This window comes from Aptenodytes forsteri, unplaced genomic scaffold (genome assembly GCF_000699145.1).
Source record: "Aptenodytes forsteri isolate BGI_AS27 unplaced genomic scaffold, ASM69914v1 Scaffold167, whole genome shotgun sequence".
Classification (NCBI taxonomy): domain Eukaryota; kingdom Metazoa; phylum Chordata; class Aves; order Sphenisciformes; family Spheniscidae; genus Aptenodytes; species Aptenodytes forsteri.
The window spans coordinates 2,176,324-2,199,653 of NW_008795926.1; the positions used below are offsets into that span (position 1 = coordinate 2,176,324).

The 23,330-nt window shown below is 45.1% G+C and overlaps 1 protein-coding gene across 1 annotated transcript in view; it reads right to left on the reverse strand.

Moving 5' to 3' along the window:
- The window catches only part of IKBKAP (inhibitor of kappa light polypeptide gene enhancer in B-cells, kinase complex-associated protein), a 35,963-nt gene that overhangs the window by 6,633 nt on the left and 6,000 nt on the right, over positions 1-23,330 (reverse strand). Inside the window, exons 6-33 of the mRNA XM_019473604.1 lie at positions 22,398-22,497; positions 20,920-21,010; positions 20,298-20,421; positions 19,525-19,615; positions 19,036-19,075; positions 18,496-18,686; positions 18,037-18,207; positions 17,277-17,376; positions 16,402-16,584; positions 15,561-15,667; positions 14,954-15,057; positions 14,067-14,120; positions 13,860-13,965; positions 13,067-13,182; positions 12,247-12,320; positions 11,531-11,609; positions 11,185-11,264; positions 10,142-10,282; positions 8,952-9,037; positions 8,232-8,380; positions 7,259-7,382; positions 6,694-6,791; positions 5,248-5,449; positions 3,749-3,810; positions 3,190-3,252; positions 3,018-3,078; positions 2,092-2,205; positions 1,289-1,400 (exon numbers count right to left, since the gene is read on the reverse strand). Of these exons, the coding sequence (XP_019329149.1) occupies positions 1,289-1,400; positions 2,092-2,205; positions 3,018-3,078; positions 3,190-3,252; positions 3,749-3,810; positions 5,248-5,449; positions 6,694-6,791; positions 7,259-7,382; positions 8,232-8,380; positions 8,952-9,037; positions 10,142-10,282; positions 11,185-11,264; positions 11,531-11,609; positions 12,247-12,320; positions 13,067-13,182; positions 13,860-13,965; positions 14,067-14,120; positions 14,954-15,057; positions 15,561-15,667; positions 16,402-16,584; positions 17,277-17,376; positions 18,037-18,207; positions 18,496-18,686; positions 19,036-19,075; positions 19,525-19,615; positions 20,298-20,421; positions 20,920-21,010; positions 22,398-22,497 (3,023 nt within the window). The remainder of the gene's footprint in view (positions 1-1,288; positions 1,401-2,091; positions 2,206-3,017; positions 3,079-3,189; positions 3,253-3,748; positions 3,811-5,247; positions 5,450-6,693; positions 6,792-7,258; positions 7,383-8,231; positions 8,381-8,951; positions 9,038-10,141; positions 10,283-11,184; positions 11,265-11,530; positions 11,610-12,246; positions 12,321-13,066; positions 13,183-13,859; positions 13,966-14,066; positions 14,121-14,953; positions 15,058-15,560; positions 15,668-16,401; positions 16,585-17,276; positions 17,377-18,036; positions 18,208-18,495; positions 18,687-19,035; positions 19,076-19,524; positions 19,616-20,297; positions 20,422-20,919; positions 21,011-22,397; positions 22,498-23,330) is intronic.

Consider the following 23,330-nt stretch of genomic DNA (forward strand, 5'->3'; position numbering starts at 1 on the left):
CCTCGGTGCCCTAAGGATCTTGAACTCCACCATTTCATGGTCACTGCAGCCCAGGCTGCCCTTGAGCTTCACATTCCCCACCAGCCCCTCCTTGTTGGTGAGAACAAGGTCCAGCATAGCACCTCTCCTCGTTGGCTCCTCTACCACTTGGAGAAGGAAGTTATCATCGATGCATTCCAGGAACCTCCCGGATTGCTTATGCCCTGCCGTGTTGTCCCTCCAACAGATGGTGGGGTGGTTGAAGTCCCCCATGAGGACCAGGGCTTTGTGAGCGTGAGGCTGCTCCTATCTGTCTGTAGAGGGCCTCATCTGCTCGGTCTTCCTGGTCAGGTGGCCTGTAGCAGACCCCCACCGTAATGTCACCTGTCTTCTGCCCTCCCTTTAATTCTGAGCCATAAGCTCTCGGTCGGCTCCTCATCCATCCCCAGGCAGAGCTCCATGCACTCCAGCTGGTCACTGACATAGAGGGTGACACCCCCTCATCTCCCCTGCCTGTCCTTCCTAAAGAGCCTGAATCCCTCCATCCCAACACTCCAATCATAGGAGCAATCATAGGCCAGTACTATCACAGTATCATACAGCAATCATAGTAATCATAGGCCAGTACTAGTTGCATAATGTCCCCAGATGATCAGCACACTGACACAGGTATGCTGAATACTAAGGTTGCATTCTCTTCCTCTTTTCATCTGGGCTACAGAAAGTGCCCTAAAAAGTCCACACTTTTCCCACAATTGTATTTTTCCACATTTCAGCTGAGGAATTCAGAAGCAGTCCCACAGACTACACCGGCCTCTAAGACACCCCACCCCACACTGCAGCTCACATTCTTAAGAGCACTCAAAAGCAACACAGATGTCCACTGTGGGAAGACATCGGTATGAGACTTAGTAGCAATCCCCACCCATCAAGTGCAAAACCTAGGACGAAGAGCACAAGCCATGCGCACAAGCTGTTAATGTTTGAAGAGCTCTGCCCATATTCTGTGTCAAGCTTCCTACAGCCAGCTATTCTGGCAGCATGCCCAACACCCACAGAGCCAGCTCCTGCCCAGAGTCTGTGTTCACAGCTCCTCTGCTGGACACTCAGTTCCTGTTGCACTAGCAGCTTCTGGCATTTTCTGCTCTCTCCCTCCCAATAAGAGTTAAAATAACCACAAAATGCCTCTAATTAAAGCAGCTTCAAGGCACGCACAGCTGCAAGGAGGAGCATGCCAAGCATGAGCAAGCTGCCCTCCCAAATGCTGATGCCAGGGCAGCCACTACCTAATTTGGAGGCAGATACCTACGCTGATATTCTTGAATTGCTGTGTGAATATTTGCTGTTCATGTCGCTGGCTGTCATAACACTACTGGTTTCAGAGAAAAGATCCAATTCTGGGCAAGTCGGCATTTCATAATCTGCAAAACATGTTAACAACTGTCACAGTATGGAAAAAGGTCACAGTTATTTCCAAGCCTTCTCTCGGGGTAACCTATGTAGCTTGTTCGAGAAGCAGCTTGGGCAGATTCATTCTACCTGCTGGCGTTCCAGAGCCTTACAGCTCTCAACCCCCCTCAGCCAGCACACAAGAAACAGCAATTGAGAAGAACACTGCTCCTCTGCCCTGCTGGGGATTGTGATATTAAACTGCACAATCAGAGGGATGACAATCTCAGTGCAGCAAATCTGGACCAGGACAAAGCATTCTGTTTTCAGAAAACTTCCCTGAGCCTGTGTGAGCTGGTGGGTGAATATGCCTAATAGGTACTGAGCACACAGGACATGCTGAGCACTGCCTGATCCAGCCAAGCTGGCACTGTGGAGACAATACTGTGTCATTTTGAAGAGCTTTCAGGTGCATTTTTATCCCATGAAAGCTGTGACATAGACAGCACTGAAAATAAAGCTGTCTGTACAGAATGAGCAAGGTCAAACAATCACAGTCCAAGTATGGTGTGAGGAGGGGGTGAGAAGAATACTGTTCTACTGTTAAAGACACCACTGGAGCTAGAAGAGAGCACAGCTCCACCAGGGGAAATGCAAACCACAAAGAAAAAGATGATCACAGTTACTTATGCAGGAGAAAGTCATATGCATTTCAATACCAACCCTGCAGGCTCTCACAAGCCTTCTCCTTCAGCTCTCGGACCACTTGCAGGCGACTCTTATGGCGAAGAAATGCTGTTTTCTGAGAATCTAGGAGTATCAGCTGACTTTTCTGAGCTGCTCAGTAAGAAAATCAGAACATGACCATTTGTGCAAGAGAACCAGAAAAGCATTTTTTACACAAGAAGTTTGAAGGAGCACAGTCCTTCGACAAGCTCAGAAGTCAGGTGCAAAGCACACAAAAGGACTCAAGTGGAAGGAAATTCAAAGCTTATAATACAGGAGCCCAACAAACAAGATGCACCTGGATGGGGAGTGAATTAACCTGCCAGACAAGCATCTTCTGGAACAAGAGTCTGTTTCTAACACAGGAAGAGCAGAAAGCTCTGTGGTCAAATCTCTTTACATTAATTAGGTTTGAATTAAAGAAAAAAATCCCTCAACTCATAAAGCCTACTGCCTATAGCATGAAAAGGAAAAACAACCAATAGTAACGAACCATCCTTCCTGGATGGAAGGGATAATACAGCTATCAAATCGTATTTTTCAAAAACTCCTCATAAAAGCTTATAGGACAGTCAGGCATTTTCCTAGTCCATAATTCTGCTGCCACATGTGCTCTGGAACAAGGACTGTCCTGCTTGTTCACGGACATGCAGACACAGACCCCTTTGCAGTTTGTGACTGTGAGGTCTGGAAAAGCTCAAAAGGAGCTTGACTAAGCTAAAGAGAGCCCATGACGCTGCAGGGCTTCAAGCTGCATTGAGTAGAGCCAAATGCAGCTAACCGGGCAGCATCAGTTAGGCAGAATCAAAGCATCCTTCCATACAGCTTCCAGTACTGCAGTGCTGTGACTTCCCACAGACCCAGTAAAGACCTTCTTCAGCCTCTATAGCACAGAGAAGTCTCAGATTCTTGCACAGATTCACCTTCCAGAATAGCAGGTTTGAGGTTGGTGTCCAAGATATCCAGTCTACCATACTTGTGAATCTGGATCAGGGAAAGGAAACAAGGTATTATTTAAGGATCTAACCCAGACCTCTGTTCTTGCACTCTAAAGAAATATTTCCACTCTGGTTCTTGTGCTCTGAAGTGTCTTACCAGTCTTAAAGCCTCTTCCCAGACAGCCCCTTCTAAGAGCAGGAGAATAGCCTCTTCATAGTCCTAGAAGGAAAGAGCAATCATGTACTGCTACTGATGCTAGTAATACACATTCAGGTAGCACCTATTCAGATGCACATTTCTATGCAGCAGTATCACAGTCAGGATAGGAAAACACTACTGTGCCAGGTACTTTGAAGCGTTGACATAAAAAAACCCCCCGAACTATGTTACTTCTCCCATGCTGAGGGGAAATCCCTCTGGAACTCTGTCTTTCCTACTCCAGCCCTCATGCTTCAGCTCTCTGAGACAAAAGCTTTTCATACCAAAGCAGAGGCAGCTTCAGGACTGGCAAAACTCAGGGACAGCATTCATCCCCACCCTGCTCACTGCATCACCTGGACCTGCTCTGCCCTCCCCAAGAGAGCCCATGGCACAGACTGTTTTGCTGTCAGCATGCATGGAGTAACATGTGGCCCAGGAGAATAGAGAAACCACAGATGGTGTATCTCTGACAGAGGATATTACTGGGGCACAGACAGGAGCATGATTACATTACCTGAGTGTACTGCTCCAGGAGTATGGCTGCCTCTGCATGCTTTCTCTGTTCAACTAGTTTTCCTACAAGAAAAGGTGGAGTTCAGCTTTTCAGAAGCAGCTGGATTTTGTGCCACAAAACTACAAAGTAGAGGAAAATCCCACTCACTGAGGTACTTTCTACCTGCTCGCACACCTACTGAATCTGCCCAGTAAAAAGAAGGGCTGCCTGATGCCAAGAATTCATTAACTTGCAACATCATCAGCCAGTTGCTTGTGAAATTGCTGGTGCACATCCCTCAAGACCAGCTGGAGAACATTTTCCCCCAGTCTGAGACAGAAATAGTGAAGAGTCTCTTAAGTGGAGGGGGTGAGGTTGGACTAGATGACCCTTAGAGGTCCCTTCCAACCCAAACTATTCTATGATTCTATCTCTCTTGAAAGCTTCAGTGTATCGCAGCCTTGCTGTCTGCAGGGAGCACTTTGCCACCTGCTCTCTGTGGTATGGACAGCAACCATCAAGCTTGTGGGATTCAAGGCTTCTAGTCCCCTAAAAGTCAGAACCAGCCTTGGCACTGGTTAGTATGCTAAGATGCAATGTAAGAGAGCAAGTGATACACAACACCAGCAAAAAAAAAAAATTACTGAAGCAAAGCAATTTCATCCAAGGCAGCTTATGTCTGCTCATTTCACTACATTACAGTCGTGATTTAAGAGGGGCACCAGAAAAAGTATTAAAGGCAAGACATGAAGGATCCAAATTGCATTAAGTGACAGAAAAAGAAAATACTGGAATATCCAACTCTGGAAGACTACACTCCCATTCCCACTGTGTAAGTGGGCCCTTCATAAACTCTGCCTCTGAGTAAGGCAGAAGTCAGGATGGTGTTCCATTTCTCTTGCTGAAGTATATGCCAGGTCCACAACACATCTCACACATGCAGTCTGCTATGTCCTAGTAAGCATAAATTCTGAGACCAGCTACCTTTTTCTCCTGCAGCAGGATGGCACATAGCTTTACATGTACGAACTGGTCCTAGCTGCTAGCAGGCTTTAAAGATAAAACATGAAGATGCAGCTCTGAATTATCCAACAGACTTCAAGGTCTGTGACTAGGCACAGTACTTAGTCAACGATGTCTAGAGGCCTCAGTCATGTCAGACACTTCAAAGAATCTCCATTCCCTGAGGTTAACCAAGGAGGCAATTTGGAATAGCAGTTCAGCAACTGGTTGCAAGGAAAAAGTGCAAGAAGCAGTCAATATGAGGCAGCCAAGGCCACAGCTACCTTAGCAACTCCTGGGTGCCTACCAGCTCAACTCCAGTATCTTCTGGTTCCTTTGAGAAACAAAGGTGATGTGCAATCACACAAACCCTTGGGAAACATGGGATCTTTGTTCTCCCTTTAAGAAAAATGCTGCTGAAGACTGAGGTTTTCACTAAATTTTACGAAAAAACAAAATGAACCAAAAATAACAGCAGCCAGTTTTGCTCTGCACACTTCCATCTCCACAAGGCCTACCTGCCATGTTCCGTGCCAGGCTGGACAGCTTATCCTTTGTGTAACCAAGCCGTGATGCCATGCACAGGGCTTGCTGCCAGCTGCCACTGTTCTGAAAAGCATCAAGTGCTTTTGCGAAGATGCCAGCACGAGCAAATGTCAATGCAGCCTGTTCATATAGCTGCTTCTGAATCAAGTACTCCCCATATGCATCACTGATATCCTGCACGAAAGAGACAAAAGAGAAATAAGAAATCAACTGTAGAGTCAGTAGTAGTCCTCCATTAGTAAAAATTAAGTGCCCATGAACAAAAGCCTATTTCCCCCTCCCACAAGGAACCTCCAGGCACAATGTTCCTACCCCATTTTTAACTTTTTAATCAAGCCAAGGGCTGATGATTAGCACACGGAGACATTTCATAGAGCTAAAGCAAGAGACACGGGGAGGTACCTAACTCTCCAAGCCAAAGGCTGGGTAAACTACATACTGCAGGAAATCAGCCCCTTCCTTCCCACTCAAATGAGCGTTTTTTGTTGGAATGTCTCCCTGAACCAACTTACTCCAGGAGTCAAACACTGGCAGAAGGAAGGATGCAAGCCCTGCAACTCTACAGGCATAGGCTGCTGTGAATCAATATCCTGAGCTTCACTATGCTATTCACAGCTCAATCTCCATCATGAAGGGGCGGGTGGATTTGACTGGAAGAATACAGAAGGAATAAAGAAAGACTCCCAATGAGCAGAGTCAGGAACAGACCTCCTTCATGAGGAAAGAGTCCTTTCTGCTTTCACCGTGTTGCAAACAGACTGAGTTTCTGTATTTCCCCTCTTACTTCTTCATCTACTTCTTTTACAAAGGCTTGTGTGTTGTGTATTTACAATATCTAAATTAAATTAAATTCATTCACATTTTACCTCAGCCTTGGTTCAGTAATTTTACCTTCAGAACTTTACCTCAGCTAAAGTTCTTCAGTAATACTGAAACTAACAAGGGACACGACATGCTAGGAAACAGCACATCTACAAGTGCCCCAAGCTCTCTAGCACTCTTCAGAATAGTTTAAGGACAACAAAGTGTCCCACACAACCTGCAAGTGCCAGACAGAAAGCTGGTATCACAAAGGTCAAGACAGGAAGGAAAGTCTTTCTGTGGTAATGGGAGTTCTCCAGCACACCACAAAACAGCGCAGCAGAAACCGGACTCCCAGGTGCTCTCCTGGTCACGGGACCAAAGAAGTAACAGCCCCTCCTTCAATGACCAGACCTCGCAGGATCAGTGCTGAGAGTCATTCCAGCTATTATTTCAGAAGAGGATCTCAGACAACACAGGAATAGCAACGACCTGCAGAACTTGAACACAAGCAGCTGCCATCTCATTCCTGCCCTCACTCAAGGTGCTGAGGACGTGCAAACACACACGTGAGAGAATAAAAAGCTTGCACACTGCAGTGTCATGTGCTTACACACCTTGTACTCCTGAGTGCTCGAGGGGTACAGCTTCAAGGCTTCATAATACTGATTCTGATCCTTCACCAAGTTCAGAAATTCAGAGAAGTGTTCAGGACCTGCAGAAATAATTTATTTTTTGTAGCAGTAAAAGAGAAAGCACATGGCTCTCATGGCTCCCAGTCAGTCTGGGTTCATTGCATTAAGAAGCAACTAGAGACACTGGGGTGGAAGAGCACAAAAGCACCTATTCTACTACTGTAAAATCAAGGTGTTCACTTCCTTGAGGTTTGCTCCACTTTTGCCAGCAATATTAACTCGGGACAAGTCACCTACAACAGGAAAAAACCAAGACTAACGCTTTATGATTGCAGAGCAGTAAACATTCTCACTCCTTTCTCCCTGTGCCAAGCTACACTACAAAAAACAAGTAGCAGAAGTTAGTTAACTGTGCACTACCAGGAGGGAAGATGACCTTGTGCAATCCTTCTCTTTCTTCATCTATTTCCCCCCAAAGGCTCTCCAAAATGGAAATGTTCCACTGCAGAATTTCTCCTTAGAGACGCTGCATGTGCAGGACACCTACCACATTTGCTGAGGTGCCCAAGAGCTTTTGTGTATCTCTTCAAGTGTCTGTCTATTGTATATCGCTGATAGTTGGTTTCCATTTTCCGGAGGGTATTTAAGAAGGGCAAGTATTCTTTTGGGTCCTGCAAAGAATAGTAAAAACTGCAGTTGAGCTAATCTGGTAAGATCCTTGTTTGCCCCCATCTTTACCAACAGACAGTCACATATTTGAAATTGTACGATAATATACTAAAAAGGCTTTTTTTTTAAATGTAAGCCATCTTAAAGAATCAATTCTGTGTATGTACTCTTGCGAGAATGACTAACTTAAATTACCAGACTCCCACATGGACTTCAGCAGTATCTAAAGGCTGGTGACATTTTAAATTCAAGGCTATGTATCATATCAAATATTGTTTTCTATTAGCTATTATCATGTATAAATTTGCAGCTGTAAAGCTTATCAATTTCCCCCACACCAAAGGTCATAAAACCTGTTAACATGAATAGGGTGTTTTAACTGACGGACAGCAGGCTCCGCTACAACATTAGGCAACTCTGAAGATCCTGATGGGCATTTCCATTCAGAGATTTCAAATCAAACCTGCTGGAAGACACACACTATTATCGTGGCCACCACCAAATAAGCAAGAATCAAAAGAGTACAGAACTGGGAACGTAAGGTGTGCAGTCACAACGCTTCAACCACAGTCCCTCCCTTCACCAGAGCTACTTTGCTGTGCTGCTCTAGAAGAGCCCTATTTCACCTTAAACACAAGCAAGTTTCCAAAGCTGTGATCAAGAAGTACCAAGGGATGCAGACATGCCACCTTCCCAGCACCATCCTAAGCACACACAGGACTTCTGAGCAACTGGAATCCTGCCTGGGTAGAGAGCTATGACTACCAAAACATGTGGGCTGATCAGCAGACTACAAAGAACCTTTGGGAAAACAGAAAAATAGTTCCTTGGCTGGAACTACAAGCCAAGACCTTTTGAGACTTTTCTGCCACCATGATGACTAAATCGAAGTCATATGTCCCCAAGGAATAATCATACAATTCATTGACATCCACAAGGAAAAGCAGGTACTTCAGTGCTTCTTCTGCACTCACAGCTTTGACATCTGGAGTAATGCTTTCTGTAACAAGATAAAGAAACATACAATCAGTTATATCATCAGCAGTGGAACCCTGCTCTGAGGGAGGGATGCATTAGCAAACACATCCTTGACACCAGATAGGGACCACCAAACTAACGGCTCGTTCTGTCTTGCAGGAGGGGTTACTTTGCCTTTCCTGGGCAACTTCAAGGACCAGTCCAAGCATAGTAACTTGTTAAGTGTGCAACAGTGGCAAGTCAGAAGTATCAGCACAGAATAAAAGCAAAGTTTGCCAGTTTGAGATACCAGGACCCAGAATGGGAACCTCCTATTCCATGCCGGGAGAACCAGAGTTCTGACTGGAAAGAGAAAACAACTCCAACTCTGGGCTATCTGCTGACATGCCTAGATAAAAGGATGAGTGGAGGGCATGTACAGCAGCATATCTTAGCTGATAACATTAACACACAGCTAGTTTCAAGTACATTTCTGTTTTCTGGCTGACCCCATGAACAGCCACCTTAAAATAATTTTCAGGGTGAACCATTCTAACAATGAAAGCTCCTGCAAACCACCCATTTTCAAAACTTTTGAGTTCCTGATACAACACCTCGAAGATCATGAACCTTCTGGAGAGCAATTTCCAGTTCTGGAGGCCTTTTCTTTACATGTGCCGTCAGTATTGATAGGCAGTATCTGAAGAAAACAGAAACAGTGAATGAAAAAGCGAGAAGGCAGAAACACTGCTTATTCCTATTTTAGCACAGTTTGTGCAAGTTCTAGTTTACATTTTAGTAAAAAAACCCCGAACTACTCAGGTATTTCAATCTTTTTAAAGGAAGGCAGGAAAAACGGGAAGAAAACAGAATATACCAGAAAGGTTTTTCTACTCAGCATGTCTCCCAAAACATGTCACAAGACTGGAGCTGTGTTTTGAGTAGAATGAGCTTCTTTACCATGCCAAACAGCATAACGGAGAGAGAACACCTCTCTCTGAAAGCTCAGATGGCTGGACAGTTTTCCAAATCAAATTTGGCATGAAAATGGTCTTTTTTATAAAAGGAAAGCTTTCTAGGAGGTTATTTCCACTTTCATACATTTCACATGTACTATTTCAAAATAGCTTTCCCAGCTAAGGGGATGCTTTGTTTTCCGAAACTGTTTGCTGAGAAGTGTCTAAATTTTCAGGGTTCAGCAGCAACCCACCATCTGTTGCTCCCCTATCCACTGTTTCACATACAAGCTGCCAATGGTTTAACACTGCTTCACTAACCACTGTTATTATCCTATTTTCCCACCCTTTATCCTTGTCTGGTGTTGATTCATCCAAGGAGGGTGGTTACCAAAAAGGTAATCATTCAGAAATATGCAGCTGAAGATATACAAAAGTAATTCAGTCTCAAATGGAACAGCTGAGATCCTTCCGAAAGGCCAGCTGCTCCAAAAAGCCAGCATCTCCCTGAGATGACAATCTTGCTCATGTCTCTCTGTCCCCTATGCCACACAGACTGTTCCTAAATTGAGTGTATTCCTTAAACCCTTATAAGCATCCTGCATCTATTACTTTAATTCTTGTACTAAAAAGTTGTTTTGCTATCTGTGGAATTATTAGATGTTGTGGATGGAAGGACACCTTCCATCTGCTGAGGATGCTATGTCTACGTAAATTTCATGGAGCACAGGCTCGCTTCAGAGGATCTGAAGCAAAATAACTGGTGTTAAGGACAGCTTTGCTTTCTGCAAATGACTTACTAGAAATGTCTCTAATGGTTCCTTCACCTACAATAAGAAAATGCTCACTTTTGAGGGTCAATGTGTTCCATGGCAACTCTCATCACATCACATATGAGGTTTACTTTTTTCTGATCAGGATGCTGGCGTGGTTGAGCATTACTGCTACCGTTCAGAGATGGGTACATACTCTTTGTGAAATCTTCTTCTCTAAATAAAAACAGATACCATGAATACCAGCACGGTCCATCACATAGCCCCGAACAAAGACAGTTAACACTAAGAAACACAAATGCATGCTGAAAATTACTCAACAAAATAGCTCATGTATCATTCAGTACTGACACACAACCTGCCACACTACCAGAAAGCTCTCCAACATCTCTCATCTGTCCCAATTGATTCTCAGCCAAGAGAGGCATTGAAAAAAACTGGTCAGAACAACTACTTTAGTTGCACAAAAAAACCAGAAGGCAAGATTTTCAAGATACAGCTGTCTTCTACTAAATCCACTTATGGAGATGCTGAGCACAGAGCACTTCTGAAAATTAAGCCATTTGCTTTTACTTCTAGACAAAGATTTAAGGTCAGGTCAAAACTGAAAATAAAACAGAATGGTTAAGTGATAGCTCCAGCTCCTAAACAATTATTTACTTCAGCAAGCTTGAGAAGTCCTCAAGCTACCAATGCCCTAAAGCCTCTTGCCACTCAACCTTTGAGAAGAAGTCAGGGGACCTGATTTGGGAATGTAAGCAAGTGTCTTGGCCTCAGGCTTCAGATAAGCAGTGCTGTCTTGCTCCTCTTTATGAGGGAACAAAACTTTCTCTGTTCATGTTTACCCCTGTACAGCAAACCAGAAGACAAATCAAAGCAGTCAGATGATGTACTAATCCCTTGCTGGAAAAATCTAATGGCTGCCTGCAAGCTAAAATTCCCAACAAGACACACTGACTGTCCCTGAAACTATTGAGCTTACTTGAGTTTTTATGACCCAACATGCCAGATTTCTGACCGACTCCTTGAACCCACATTGAAGAGCTGCCAATATTTTGACAAAATAATGTACCACCACATGATTACATGCATGCTTCCATTTGCAGAATTATACTCACTTCAGTTCTGTGAAAAACAAGTTGATATGGTTCACAGAATCTATTTGCCTGATAAAGGTTTCTGCGTTTTCCAGAAATACCTGAAATGAGTAAGAGTATTACTACTGTTATTCTGAACAAGTACATTAAGTACAAGAACAAATTCAAAGACCTTCTCTGAATGTACAAGATGAAGAAAATGCTAAATCCGATCTGCCTGCATGAGGATGCAGCAGTGCAGAGCAGCCATCTCTGCTGAAAGCAGAACTGACAGCACCACCTACTCTTTTGAGCCCACTGTTCAATGTCAATGGATTCCAGGCTAGATGAATATGGAAAACAACACAACAAAACTGGGCATACTTGCCTTGGGATTGTGGTCATAGAGAAGATTGAGGTTGATTCGCAGCTTCCTCATACACTGAAATGCTTCTCTGAACATAAGCCTGGAGGAATGAGTCAAGTGGGACAGTTTACATAGTGGATAGGTGCAGTATCTGCAAATAAAGGCAACTGACTAAAGGTATGCACAGATCCCCTGGGAAGGGAATAGCCTAGGCAATAAGCCGTGTAGATTGCCTTCCAGAAAAAATGTGCAAGGTCAATCCTGTTCATTGCCAGCCTCTGCAGTGGGACAGACCAGCATACCAGGTTGAGGAAGCAATACAGGCCTTGCATTATTTTTTTCCTCTCTTAAAACAGAGAACTACTTTTTAATCTAATGGACCAACTTCTGTTTCAGAAAACTTCAATGTAAATCAATTAAACAAACAAAACATGAAAAACAGCAAGCTTCATCATGAAGTGATTGAGATGTCTGGAGAATGGACCAGACGAAGATTTCTCCCACCTACACAGTCTCAGCACCCATATAAACCCTCAGTGGTGAAGTGAGAGGCACCTGGGACTGCTGAAAGCTGGACTTCTAGCTGGTAGCCACAGAAACAGTTTCATTCCCACTAATGAAGTCAATTCCTTTGAGTTTAGCCTCCCTCCCTTCTCCAGCACAACAAAACCAGGCCAGCTAGCCTCTAACAGCTCAGACTGGGGGAGGGAAGACCAGAATACACCAGTGCCATTTACCTGTCTAGCCACTTCCGAATCTGGGCAAGAACCAGAGCTCGGTGGTGAACAGTCTCCAGATTTCCTCTTGGCATCTGTAACACAAGATCCACACAATTATTTATTTGTAGTTACTCTGCCTACATTGAAGATAAAACGAGGACTGGCCAATTTTCTAGGCCTGTCTGCTACTTGCAGGTGCATGGGCCTGTTTGTTCACTTCAAAGGACATGCAATTTCAACGACTGTGGAAAAGTATCTGAAAATTCTCTCAGCTCAGAAACATTGCTTCCTCAGGAGGCTGGACTCCACTCAACTGGGCAAGACCCAGAGCAACCTGATCAAGCTTTCAGGTTAGCCCTGCTTTGAGGATGATGTTGGGCTACACACCTCCAGAGGTGCCTTTCAAATGACGTCCTTCATTCTGTGAACCTCTGCTGGTTCTGAAGACTGAGCTCAGCACTTCAGACAAACTTAGTGCCAAGGCTAATGGAGGGCTGCTATCAAATACAGCAAGTACTAAGAGGTGAGTCTGAGATTCAATGCGAGAGGCCACAGTATGAAGCACCACGCTACCTCGGCGATTAGGAATTTGAATAACCCTTCCCAGTTCTGTACACACCCAGCTGCCTGTGCTGAACCTAACTCCCACAGGCATTCTCAAAATCCCTCCGTACCCAGCCAGGCAGCTGGAGATTTGTGAGGCGCTGTGCTGCAGCAGTACAGGGCAGCAGCTTTATAGCACTGCACACATTGTTTGCAGGTTGGCCAGCTGCCCACTGAGATGGCCCCCCTATACTCCCCGATAGCAGACCTCAGCAGACACGGGCAGAGCACTGACCTGCAGCACAACCTTTGTGTCCTGGGGCACAATGGTGATGATACGCGAACCTCGCTCCACCTTGCGCAGGGTCTCACTGTTGGGTGCAGCAGCACTGCTCAGGCCAGCCTGAAGGGCTGAAGACAGCATTATTTATCAGCACACATGGCACACCGTAGCACAGTGCCCCTGTCAGGCTTTCCTGTGTGGCCCTGCAAGGTTGTACTGGACCAACTGAGTCAACAATACACCAGTGACTTTCAGCAGTTCCAGATAGGAAGAGGACCTCTTAGTGCTAAGCACTGCTGTACACAAAGTAGAGATATGTCCTCTATACAACAGGATCGCAAAGCTCAACAGACCAGATGAGAGGAGCACTGAAAGATGTAAAGGACCAATAAATTATCATCCTGCCTTTCCCAGGGTCCTCATACCTCTCATAGCCAGATGCCACCAGAAACTCTTTCTGCTGGGATCCCTTCTGTACCACACACCCTCAAATAGCACACAGCCCTTTCTTTGGACATGGAGGGGAGGGAGAGAATGCAGGGCTAAGCTGTTGAAAACAGTGAAGAGACAACAACTACAGGACAAATCCTGCTCCCTGGGAGGAGCATGTGATATACAAAGTCAGTTCCCTGTGCTCCTTGCTCTCGGATAGATTTTTGAAAGCAGCTCTCTTCCTCTGCCTCTTAAGCAGTTGCTCTGAGTGACCCAAATACAACAGGTTTGGATGTGAAAAATGGGGACATCTTGTGGCTCCAAGACAACGGCCATGAGCTGCCAGCAGCAGGCAGCCAGAGCTGGCATTTACCTTTCACTGATATGTTCTTCAAGCAGAAGCATTGACAGGTGTGGGAGTTGGTTGTCACCAACAAAAACTCATTGTATGTTGCAAATGAGGTGATGTTGGAAGCGACCTGTAGAAAAATCATGAGGTTTATCACCGTATAGAGCAGAACAGGAAAGCCACCTTTGGCAGAGGAAAAGGGGATGCAATGAGGGGCAAAAACTTCAGTACCTCAATATCATTAACAAAAAACCGGCATCGATCTGTGAGGCCCAAGATCATCTCCTGTAAATAAAAAGGATGACAAGTATAAGCTATCAGTGTCACAACCTCCAGTGTTTCACAATACTGACTAGCACTGGATTGAAGTACCTTACAATTAGGTACTGAGTACCTCATATGAATTACTCAAAGAAGCTGGACAGGAAGTTATGCAACCTCTATATCAGGAGGGCTTACTTAAGTGTCTTTAAACACCTCTGGCTGGAAATCCAGCTTGGTCTACCCTGTAACAGAAACTGCACAGTAACAAAATAGAAGCAGAAACCATGCCAGGTAATTTAGTTTTTTATTCAGCAGCATTTGGTCCAAAATACCAGGGGAAAAGAAATAGTACAGAACAGAGCAAAGCAACTCCATAGAGCATTCACTTGGATGCACGCTGAAGGAAAGAAACCCTGAAACTACCAGCAAAACAGCTAGTCATTCCTTAAGTTGTTGTAACTATCAAGAAACCGTTACCAATAGGAAACACCAGTAGTAGATCTGCAGTAACTCAATGCAGCCAAATTTGCTAACAGGTTAAGTTCAAATAAAACAGAGCAAAATGCTGTTTTCAAAAACAGCAGGGCAGTGACTGCTGGAAATTTTAAATCTGAAATTTCTCACTCCTCAATGACATTATTCATTGAATTCATAGAATGGGGACATCGGGTGTTAACTGCAAGCCATCAGAAGTGCTCTAGAAGACAAGGAAATATATCCTCTCAGCTCTGCATAGGGCTTTATGAAGAATGCTGTTAAGAAGTATCATTGGACCCTGGGCAGAGGATCATGGTGCACATTTGACACAGAGAACAACTGAGTAGGGAATTTAATCTGCTCACAGTCTTACTTACTTCACCACTGATCCTTGTGATAGAAGTCTGCACGCAAGGGTAGGGGAACTCAATAGCAGAGCCACTGCTAGTCCACCAGGGCTCAAGGACTGGAGTAGAAGCCTCTGAAGAGCAAAGAAGATCAAACTGTTTTCCAGCCAATCAAAGATTCAGACATTACAACCACATGACATGTATCTCAAGAAAACTAGAGCTGGGAATAAGCTACACTATCTGACAGAGAGCAGGAATGCGGACACAAAAGCCCAGGACAGAGCAGACAAGAAGGTGGTAACTGCTAAGGGCTCAGCCGCACCTTTATTCCACTGTGGAACAAGAGAGAAGCGCCAAGGACGTGGCAGACAGACAGCACTTCTGAAATCACTAAACCAGTCATCATCTTTTCAAATCATAAAGTCTGAACTATCATTCTGAACAACATTAACTGCTTTCTGACACAAATCACTGATTTTGGGCCATTTCTGGGAGCAGAGGGAGCATGAAAGGCAGGACCAACTACCAGCAAGAGTCACCCATGACCCTGGAAGTCAAATCATCTCATTAAACCTTTTGAGAAATCTGTAATAACTACACCTCAGACCACGTACTTTAATAGGGCCCAGCTTACCCCAGAAGTATTTAAGGATCTGTCTGTGAGCCAGCTGCAAAGCTACAGTTTTGGTCACTGGGCTGCAGCACAGGCTGATCACTTCTCCATCTACAGGCACAGACAACCTGGAGCAAGACACAGAAGACACAGAACATCCATCACAGGAGATACGTTTAACACCTAGATCCTGCATTTCTTGTGGCCAGATGTGTCAGCTGATACTGGCACCAGAGCACCAGCAACCTCAGCCAACAGGCATTTGTCTAACTGTGCTAGTCACTGTCTGCATGCTTACAGCACTCTGCAGAGCCCACACAAAAGAACTGTTCTAATCTACAATTCATATGCAAATCAGCCTGTCTTTGCTGTCTGAGTGCTGCAGAAAGCAACTCTCAGGATCCCTTTGGGAAGCAGATTTTTGTACTCCAGGTGGCTTCCTTTTGTGATCTGGTTTTAGTTCAACTGACCCCACAAAGCCCAGCAGGTGAGGAGGAGGAAGACAGGAGTAACAAGGGCTACCAGTCCCCTTCTGGACCTTGATATTGGTGGGCAAAGGTTAGAATGGAGGAATTCAGTCCGCCTGAGGGCCTGGAATTGAAACAAAGGAACAGAGCTATCCTGTACTGACACAGGCATGCTAGCATACACCCTCTTGTGAGGCTGAGTGTAAGCATTAGGACTACAGGCAAGTGCTGACCAGTAGGCAGCTTCATGAGCTGTTTGGTTCTCCGGCAGGAAGAGAGCCAAATTCCCCAACCCACAGCCTTCAGGCTGCGTGTCTACTGGGAGACTTAATTCCTTCCAGGCACTGTCCAGAGGTGCTTTCAGACTTCACCCACAACTGACAGATCTCTAGTACCGTAAATGCAGGCGCTCTTCCTCAGCTCCAGCCATGTGAGGCACTGCAGTCAGATGGTGAAGGACAGACTGAGCAGCATGCTGGCCCTGACCAACCACCAGAAAGCTGTCATCTGGCAGCCAGGTGAGAAATCGGAGCCCCAGAGGATTCATCACTTCATTGTTGTCGCTACCCACATCAACTCTGTCACAAAATAAGAGAGACTGGGAAGCAAATAGAACCTGATTTCAGAAGGCCACCTCACTGGAGAGGCAAACGTCTTCTGAGGCACAGCCTGGCTGTTCAGACACACATGGCTAGGAGGGCTCCAGTGCACAAACACACAGTCACCCAAAGCATGAATCCTGCCACAGGCTGGGCTGGAGATGAAGGACGAGACCCAGGGAGCCCCATTTGTTTTCCCTAGGCAGTACTGCTCCCATGCCAACTGTGTACAGGAACAAATGTAGAGCAGGGTGGGTTTTTTTATCTTGTCATTGTCCCTGCCATGCAAGCAACTCTGTTGCTCAGTGTGCTGTGATCATGGGCCTGGGCACTGCACAGCCATTCCTTTGGCTCTGGGAGCAGGAGCACAAAGTGCAGGCACCACAATGCCAAGAGCACCAGGCACAGCAAAGGCTATCTCAGTGCTGTCACTGACAGTCACTGCTCCCACTAGATCAAGACCTCAGTCAAGGGCACTTCTCAGGATAAACTTCCCACTGTGTTGCCCAATCCTTAGCACTTGTTGCAGCCACAGCGTCAGCACAATGAAACCACGTAATCTGACAATGTCTTCAAAATCTTGAGACAAGTGGTCAGAGCTGTGACCTCTAAAACATCCAGCCAGGCACTATCCTTTTCTCCCCACTACAGCTGTACTAGTTCTGTATTACCTGTAAGTTTTATCCAGGTACGGTGTTTCCACAGCTGCTTTAAATCCATTTCCACCCACAGCTCCAAACCTGACAGTGGGGTCATTCATTGTGCTCTGTCCTAGCAAACACAGAACAGAAGCAAAGTTTAGAGATCCTGCCAGCAGAGCCCTTCCATCTTCATTCTTATCAAAAAGTAGATACTACAGGAAGCTATTATAGAAGTCAGAAAATACCATCCCTACATGTACAACCAACACCTATTCCTCATTAACGCTTACCCTGAGGAACACAGTTACCTCATAATGTCACAGTACAAAACTCAGAGACAGCAGCAACAGTCTCTTGTCTCACAGCACATTGAATATTACACTGTATATAGGACTGCTTTGGGAAGTGCTGGGTGCCTCAGACAGACCCTAGGTAGCTATTCCCAGACATTTCCAGTGCCAGTCAACAACATGCCACCAGAACAGATTACACAAGATACCACTTGCTGCACTCTACTCAAGCCAAAGCTAGGCACAGGGATATTACCAGCATAAGCACATAGCCAAGTGCTGAACGCTGCCTTCTCACACAGCCAATGCACCACCAAAATGCTCCTGTGCCACCCAAACTACTGGAGATGAGAGAACTGAGCTTGAACCCACAGTTGAACCAGATATATTTCACTCCTGACTACGAAAGGCTTGAGTGACCATCACCCTACTAGTCCCCCAGGGTATTGCTCTCAGGGACAGAGGGTTTCCTTTAACAAGACAGTGCAACATGCTCTCACCATATCTGTACACAGAGATCTTGTTATCAGCATCCAGGACAGCCAGGTCTCCACTATGTTTGGGATCCGTGTGAAATGCAACCTGATTAACTGCCTGTTGGAGCTGGAGCTCATAGGTACACATGGGTGGAGGCACCACAGCATGCTGGAACGCTGTGACAAGCACTTTATCTGTGGAAGAGAAAAAAACCGAAGTTGTAACCCAGTCCAAATGTTAGTGAGGCTTTTGTTAGGTTCTTTACTGAAGGTAGGAACAATGTTACAGGAAAATACAGTTGCTGTGCCCTTAGCAGTTAACTCCATTCAACCACCTCTGAAGCTTCCATCAATTACATGGTCCCCCTCATGAACAGCTTTGTAGAAACAGCAGCTAACAGAAGAACTACCATAATCCCGTCCAGCCTGCATCCAAAAGGCTACGTCACCTCCCTAGAGCTGCAAAGCAGTCCCACTGCTCACCTCCATCTATGACAGCCACATTTGCCACATGCTGGCTATTCTCCCCTATCCCATGGTCTGTGGTCCAATGCCAGTCATAGGAGAGGTAATGCCAACCCTGGCAGAGTACATGCAGTCTATATGGGTTCTCTCGGTCCCACAGCAGCGACACCAACTGATTTTCCTCCAAGCTACCAAAATGTAGACTTTGGCTTCAGGTACAGTGATAGTTCCCTGTGGTCCACAGCTGAACTATAGAAAAACAAATGGTTACTCAGACTACTACTTGAGACCCATCTCAAACCCTCCCCACCATCACTGTTCTTCTAGGGGTGGGTTAAGTGCAATGAAAATAATAGTTCTAGCCTTCAGCCCATGGACTGTCATACAACAAGAAAACTTAACAACAGATCCCCTATCCCATGGTCTGTGGTCCAATGCCAGTCATAGGAGAGGTAATGCCAACCCTGGCAGAGTACATGCAGTCTATATGGGTTCTCTCGGTCCCACAGCAGCGACACCAACTGATTTTCCTCCAAGCTACCAAAATGTAGACTTTGCTTCAGGTACCAGTGATAGTTCCCTGTGGTCCACAGCTGAACTATAGAAAAACAAATGGTTACTACAGACTACTACTTGAGACCCATCTCAAACCCTCCCCACCATCACTGTTCTTCTAGGGGTGGGTTAAGTGCAATGAAAATAATAGTTCTAGCCTTCAGCCCATGGACTGTCATACAACAAGAAAACTTAACAACAGACTTCATGCAAAAGAGTCAATCCTAGAACCCCTTGAGCTCCCGCTGTGAGAAGGCACCCATGTTTTATGAAGGGCTCACACCTTTAGCATTCCATTAATACCACTTCCAGTTACAGCAGCCTGGAAGATACTTTGAGCTCAGGTTAAACTACCAGTTCTTCCTGACCTGCACAGGGGTCTCAAAGCTGTAGGTAAGCCTCCCCAGTGTCTCCTAACTTGCAGAGGAATACCCACTAATAACCACATTTGCAGGCAAGTGTAAGAGCCAGAGCCTCACATAGCGGTCTCACCATAACTCTTTGGGATGGAGTTTCCCACCTTCAGGTCTTCCAGCCATATAGCCAGGATTGTAGAATCTGCATTCCAAAGCAGTTCATTAACCTGCAGAAACAAACACGGCTCTTACTGATATTGTTGCCTCTGCATAGGGTGGGTATGCTCCCAATTGGTTTGCAAGACCATGAGTTGCTCCTTACTTTCAACAATGTGAGGTGCATGGGTAAATGTACTAACATAGCCCTCATGTATTGCAAAGCTCCCAACACCTGGAGCAAAGCATCCTGAAAGCAGCACCTGTCATAGCGGTTCCACACAGCTGAAGAGGTGATAAAACCACAAACATGACAGTACTGTTCTCTTTGCTTGCCTTGGCACTGAGGAAGCATCTGCCAAAAGACCTCCCAGCATCCAAAGGCAGAAGCTGAAGTAACATCCTAGCAGTAGCTTCTCACTTCTCTTATTTGGGATAATGTGAGTATTTCACCTCACTCTTGCAACAGCTGACATCCTGAACAGCATTTTTGAAGCATTTGCCTGGTAGAAAGTATACAGGGGCCAGAAGCACCCCAGGGCTACAATCCCCCTGTACTTGTCTCTGTGCCGTGGGCCTACAGAGGGCATTGCATCTTCTCCACAGGCTTCTTCCTTGTTCTCTTTTCAGATCACTTTTTCCATTAGGACCAGCACTAAGTGTTAAGTGAGCAACTTCCTCCTAGAATATGGAAAAGACCTAGTCCTCCTCTCCATTACAGTCTAATCAAAGAAGCCCAGACACAGCACTTACTTTGACCTGCCCTTTCTGAAACGGGAGGGTGAACTCCCCGTGAAGAAGTCCATTCTTCTCCAAGAAAACCACATCATGTCTGTTGGGTTTTTCTTGCGTGGATGCTATCAGGTTTCCAGAGGGCCTTAAAAAAGAGCCAAATGAAAAGTGCTTGCTCACATAATAACTAGCTGTCATTTTAAACACCAATCATCTCACATTTTCTCCAGAGACTTGAAGAAAAGGGCAGCAGAGGATGTGTTTTCCTCAGCACTGTTCAGACAAAGTCATAGGTCCAGCACAGATATTTTCCAGGGCTCATGACATCCTCAGGTGAGCAAGTAAATGTCAGCACTGCCAAAGGGACCTGTAATATTCCTATTTAAACAGCTGAGTCCAAAAACACTTGACATTGAGACTGTGCAGAGAATCTATCCCTTCTTCCCACATGTAATGCAAGTACTAGGCTTTTCAGGGTTTAAAGGGCTACTCTTCCTCATTCTGGATTAGAAGGATGCTTTCTTCAAGTTTTGGGAAAAATAAACAAACACAGGAGAAATGAAATTGATGCTGATCAAAGACTGTGACCAAGGAATAAAAAGCAACACTCTGCTGCCAGCATGCAGACTGCTTTGCTACTCACTTCCAGGACAGTGCTTGTTCTAATCCTGAGATAGGCTCACTTGTTGACTGCAGCACAAGCTCTCTGTTCCATACTCGGACCTTCCGAGCACCTGTAGGTTGAGAGAGCAATGAGACAAAGGTGTAAGAAAGCACTGGGAAGAGACTATTCTAATTTTATGAGGGTAGGAAAGCAAATTTTGATGCACATTGTCCTGGCTTCAGCTGGGATAGAGTTAATTTTCTTCCTAGTAGCTGGTACAGTGCTGTGTTTTGGATTTAGGATGAGAACAATGTTGGTAACACACCGATGTTTTAGTTGTTGCTAAGTAGTCCTTACACTAGCCAAGGACTTTTCAGCTTCCCATGCTCTACCGACTGAGAAGGCTGGAGGTGCACAAGAAGCTGGGAGGGGGCACAGCCAGGACAGCTGACCCAAACTGGCCAAAGGGCTATTCCATACCATGTGACGTCATGCTCAGTACATAAACTGGGGAAAGCTGGCCGGGGGGGCCGCTGCCATCATTATTATACTTTATTTTATTTCAATTATTAAACTGTTCTTATCTCAATGCAGAAGTTTTCTCACTTTTACTCTTCTGATTCTCTCCCCCATCCCACTGGGCCAGGGGAGAGTAAGCTAGCAGCTCTGTGGTGCTCAGTTGCTGGCTGAGGTTAAACCACGACACACATGAATAAAAAGGAGATTTCTCTTGTACACCTTAAGAGGTAAGAACTTATTCTGTCTCAGGCACTTCTCCCATAAGTAACTGAGTGACTCTAAAGGAACTGAGTAGGAATTTCAGTCTGATGTAGCTCAGTCATAGCCATTTCCTTCTCCAACTTTCACCATAGAAATGTTAAAATCTTCCTATAAATGCAAGATCCTCCCTAATCTGAAGTACTGAAGGTAAAAACCCAAACTAGTGGAAGAGCAGTGCAGTTTGGTGCAGTTCAATATGTTGACCAATACATTTAAACTGCTCAGTAATATTTATCATGGAAGACATCAATTACAGTCTTACAGGAAATGTATGCTGTTATCACTGCTTTGGCTTTAGGGCAAAACCTAGGGAGAAGTATTACCTTTATTTAAACAAAAATGTGCAAGGCCAAACTGCCAGTATGAGGGACAGTGGGTATGGCAACCCAAACAGATTCATCCATTTGGCACTGGGAGCCCATCAGAGATTGCTTAGAGCTTGAGTCGTGCTTTAACACTGGTGAAAGAAGCAGTTTAGGTAGTAACTACTCAGTAGTAACCTCTCCTGGCTTCTCACTGGACTGAAAACCAAACCGCAAAGAAAGTGTTCAAAAGATCGTGTCTATAAAATGCCTCTGAGAACACAAAAACAGAGAAAAGAGCAATTAACTAGCTCAACTCACCCTTGCTTTAAGTGGCCAAGAGACCACAAACACCAGCCAGTTCTTGCCTTGCCTAGTTTCTGCTTAAGAAGCCCCTTACACATGTTGGTATTTCAAGTAAGTTTGGTCCCATACCTGTCTCTGGACAGACAGCACTCACTGCAACAAACTGCCCATCTCCTCTCCACGTCACCCGAGGCTTGCCATCATCCCAGGCTGAAGTAGGTGACACTTCCTGAAGTCACACAAAAGAAAGTTGCATCAAAGGTTGGGAAGGCAACTGCTGTCTTTGTCTAAACAGACTGCATTGCTAAGCCAGCTCTTCCAAGAGCCTTGGCATGAAATCAGTCCATTACAAAATCTGAAGGCTGCAAAGTTAAAAATTCATTACTCAGAATGTTATTTTAGGAAATACTAGAATTAAAACGATCTTTAAATTCAGTCTGCTCCTCCTGCAAGTGCATATGACTGTCTATTCACATGATCACACACTATCCTTCCCTTCCACCAGTCTCTGCTTATAGACCGGCTGTGCATAAGCTAGACACAAGGGTGAATCAGGGTTTGTTCATGACTGATGCCTGGAGTCACAACCCCTTGGAAGGAGAAAGGAGAGAAAGGCACGCCATCCAGGCAGTCTGTGTGGCAGACAGAAGCTGGGATGAGAAGTAGTGTTCTTCAAGGCAAACAGATTCTTCGCAGAACAACACAGGAAAAAAATAATACACATAAAGAGGCAGCTGTTCAAAGGTTTAACTTTGTCAAACTAGGCATATTTTCCCAGATGCAGCCAAGTGTCATCCTGTCCCTCCTAACAGTAAAGCTGGAACAGGCCACATTTCACGTCTCTGTGCTCTAGCCTGCCAAGTTTCAGCAGGACAGTTTTAATTTTGAAACCTAAACAGAAGAAGAAAAATCCAGCAGTGGAGTGTTTTTAGCTACCTGACTTTTCACCAAATAAAAAGTAGAGAAAGCAAGACCCAAACAATGAAGTGTCATACAAAGGAGCAAAGAGCTAAAATGTGTAGGCACATGGAGCTGCCTCACATGACTGCTGGTGCTCAGTAA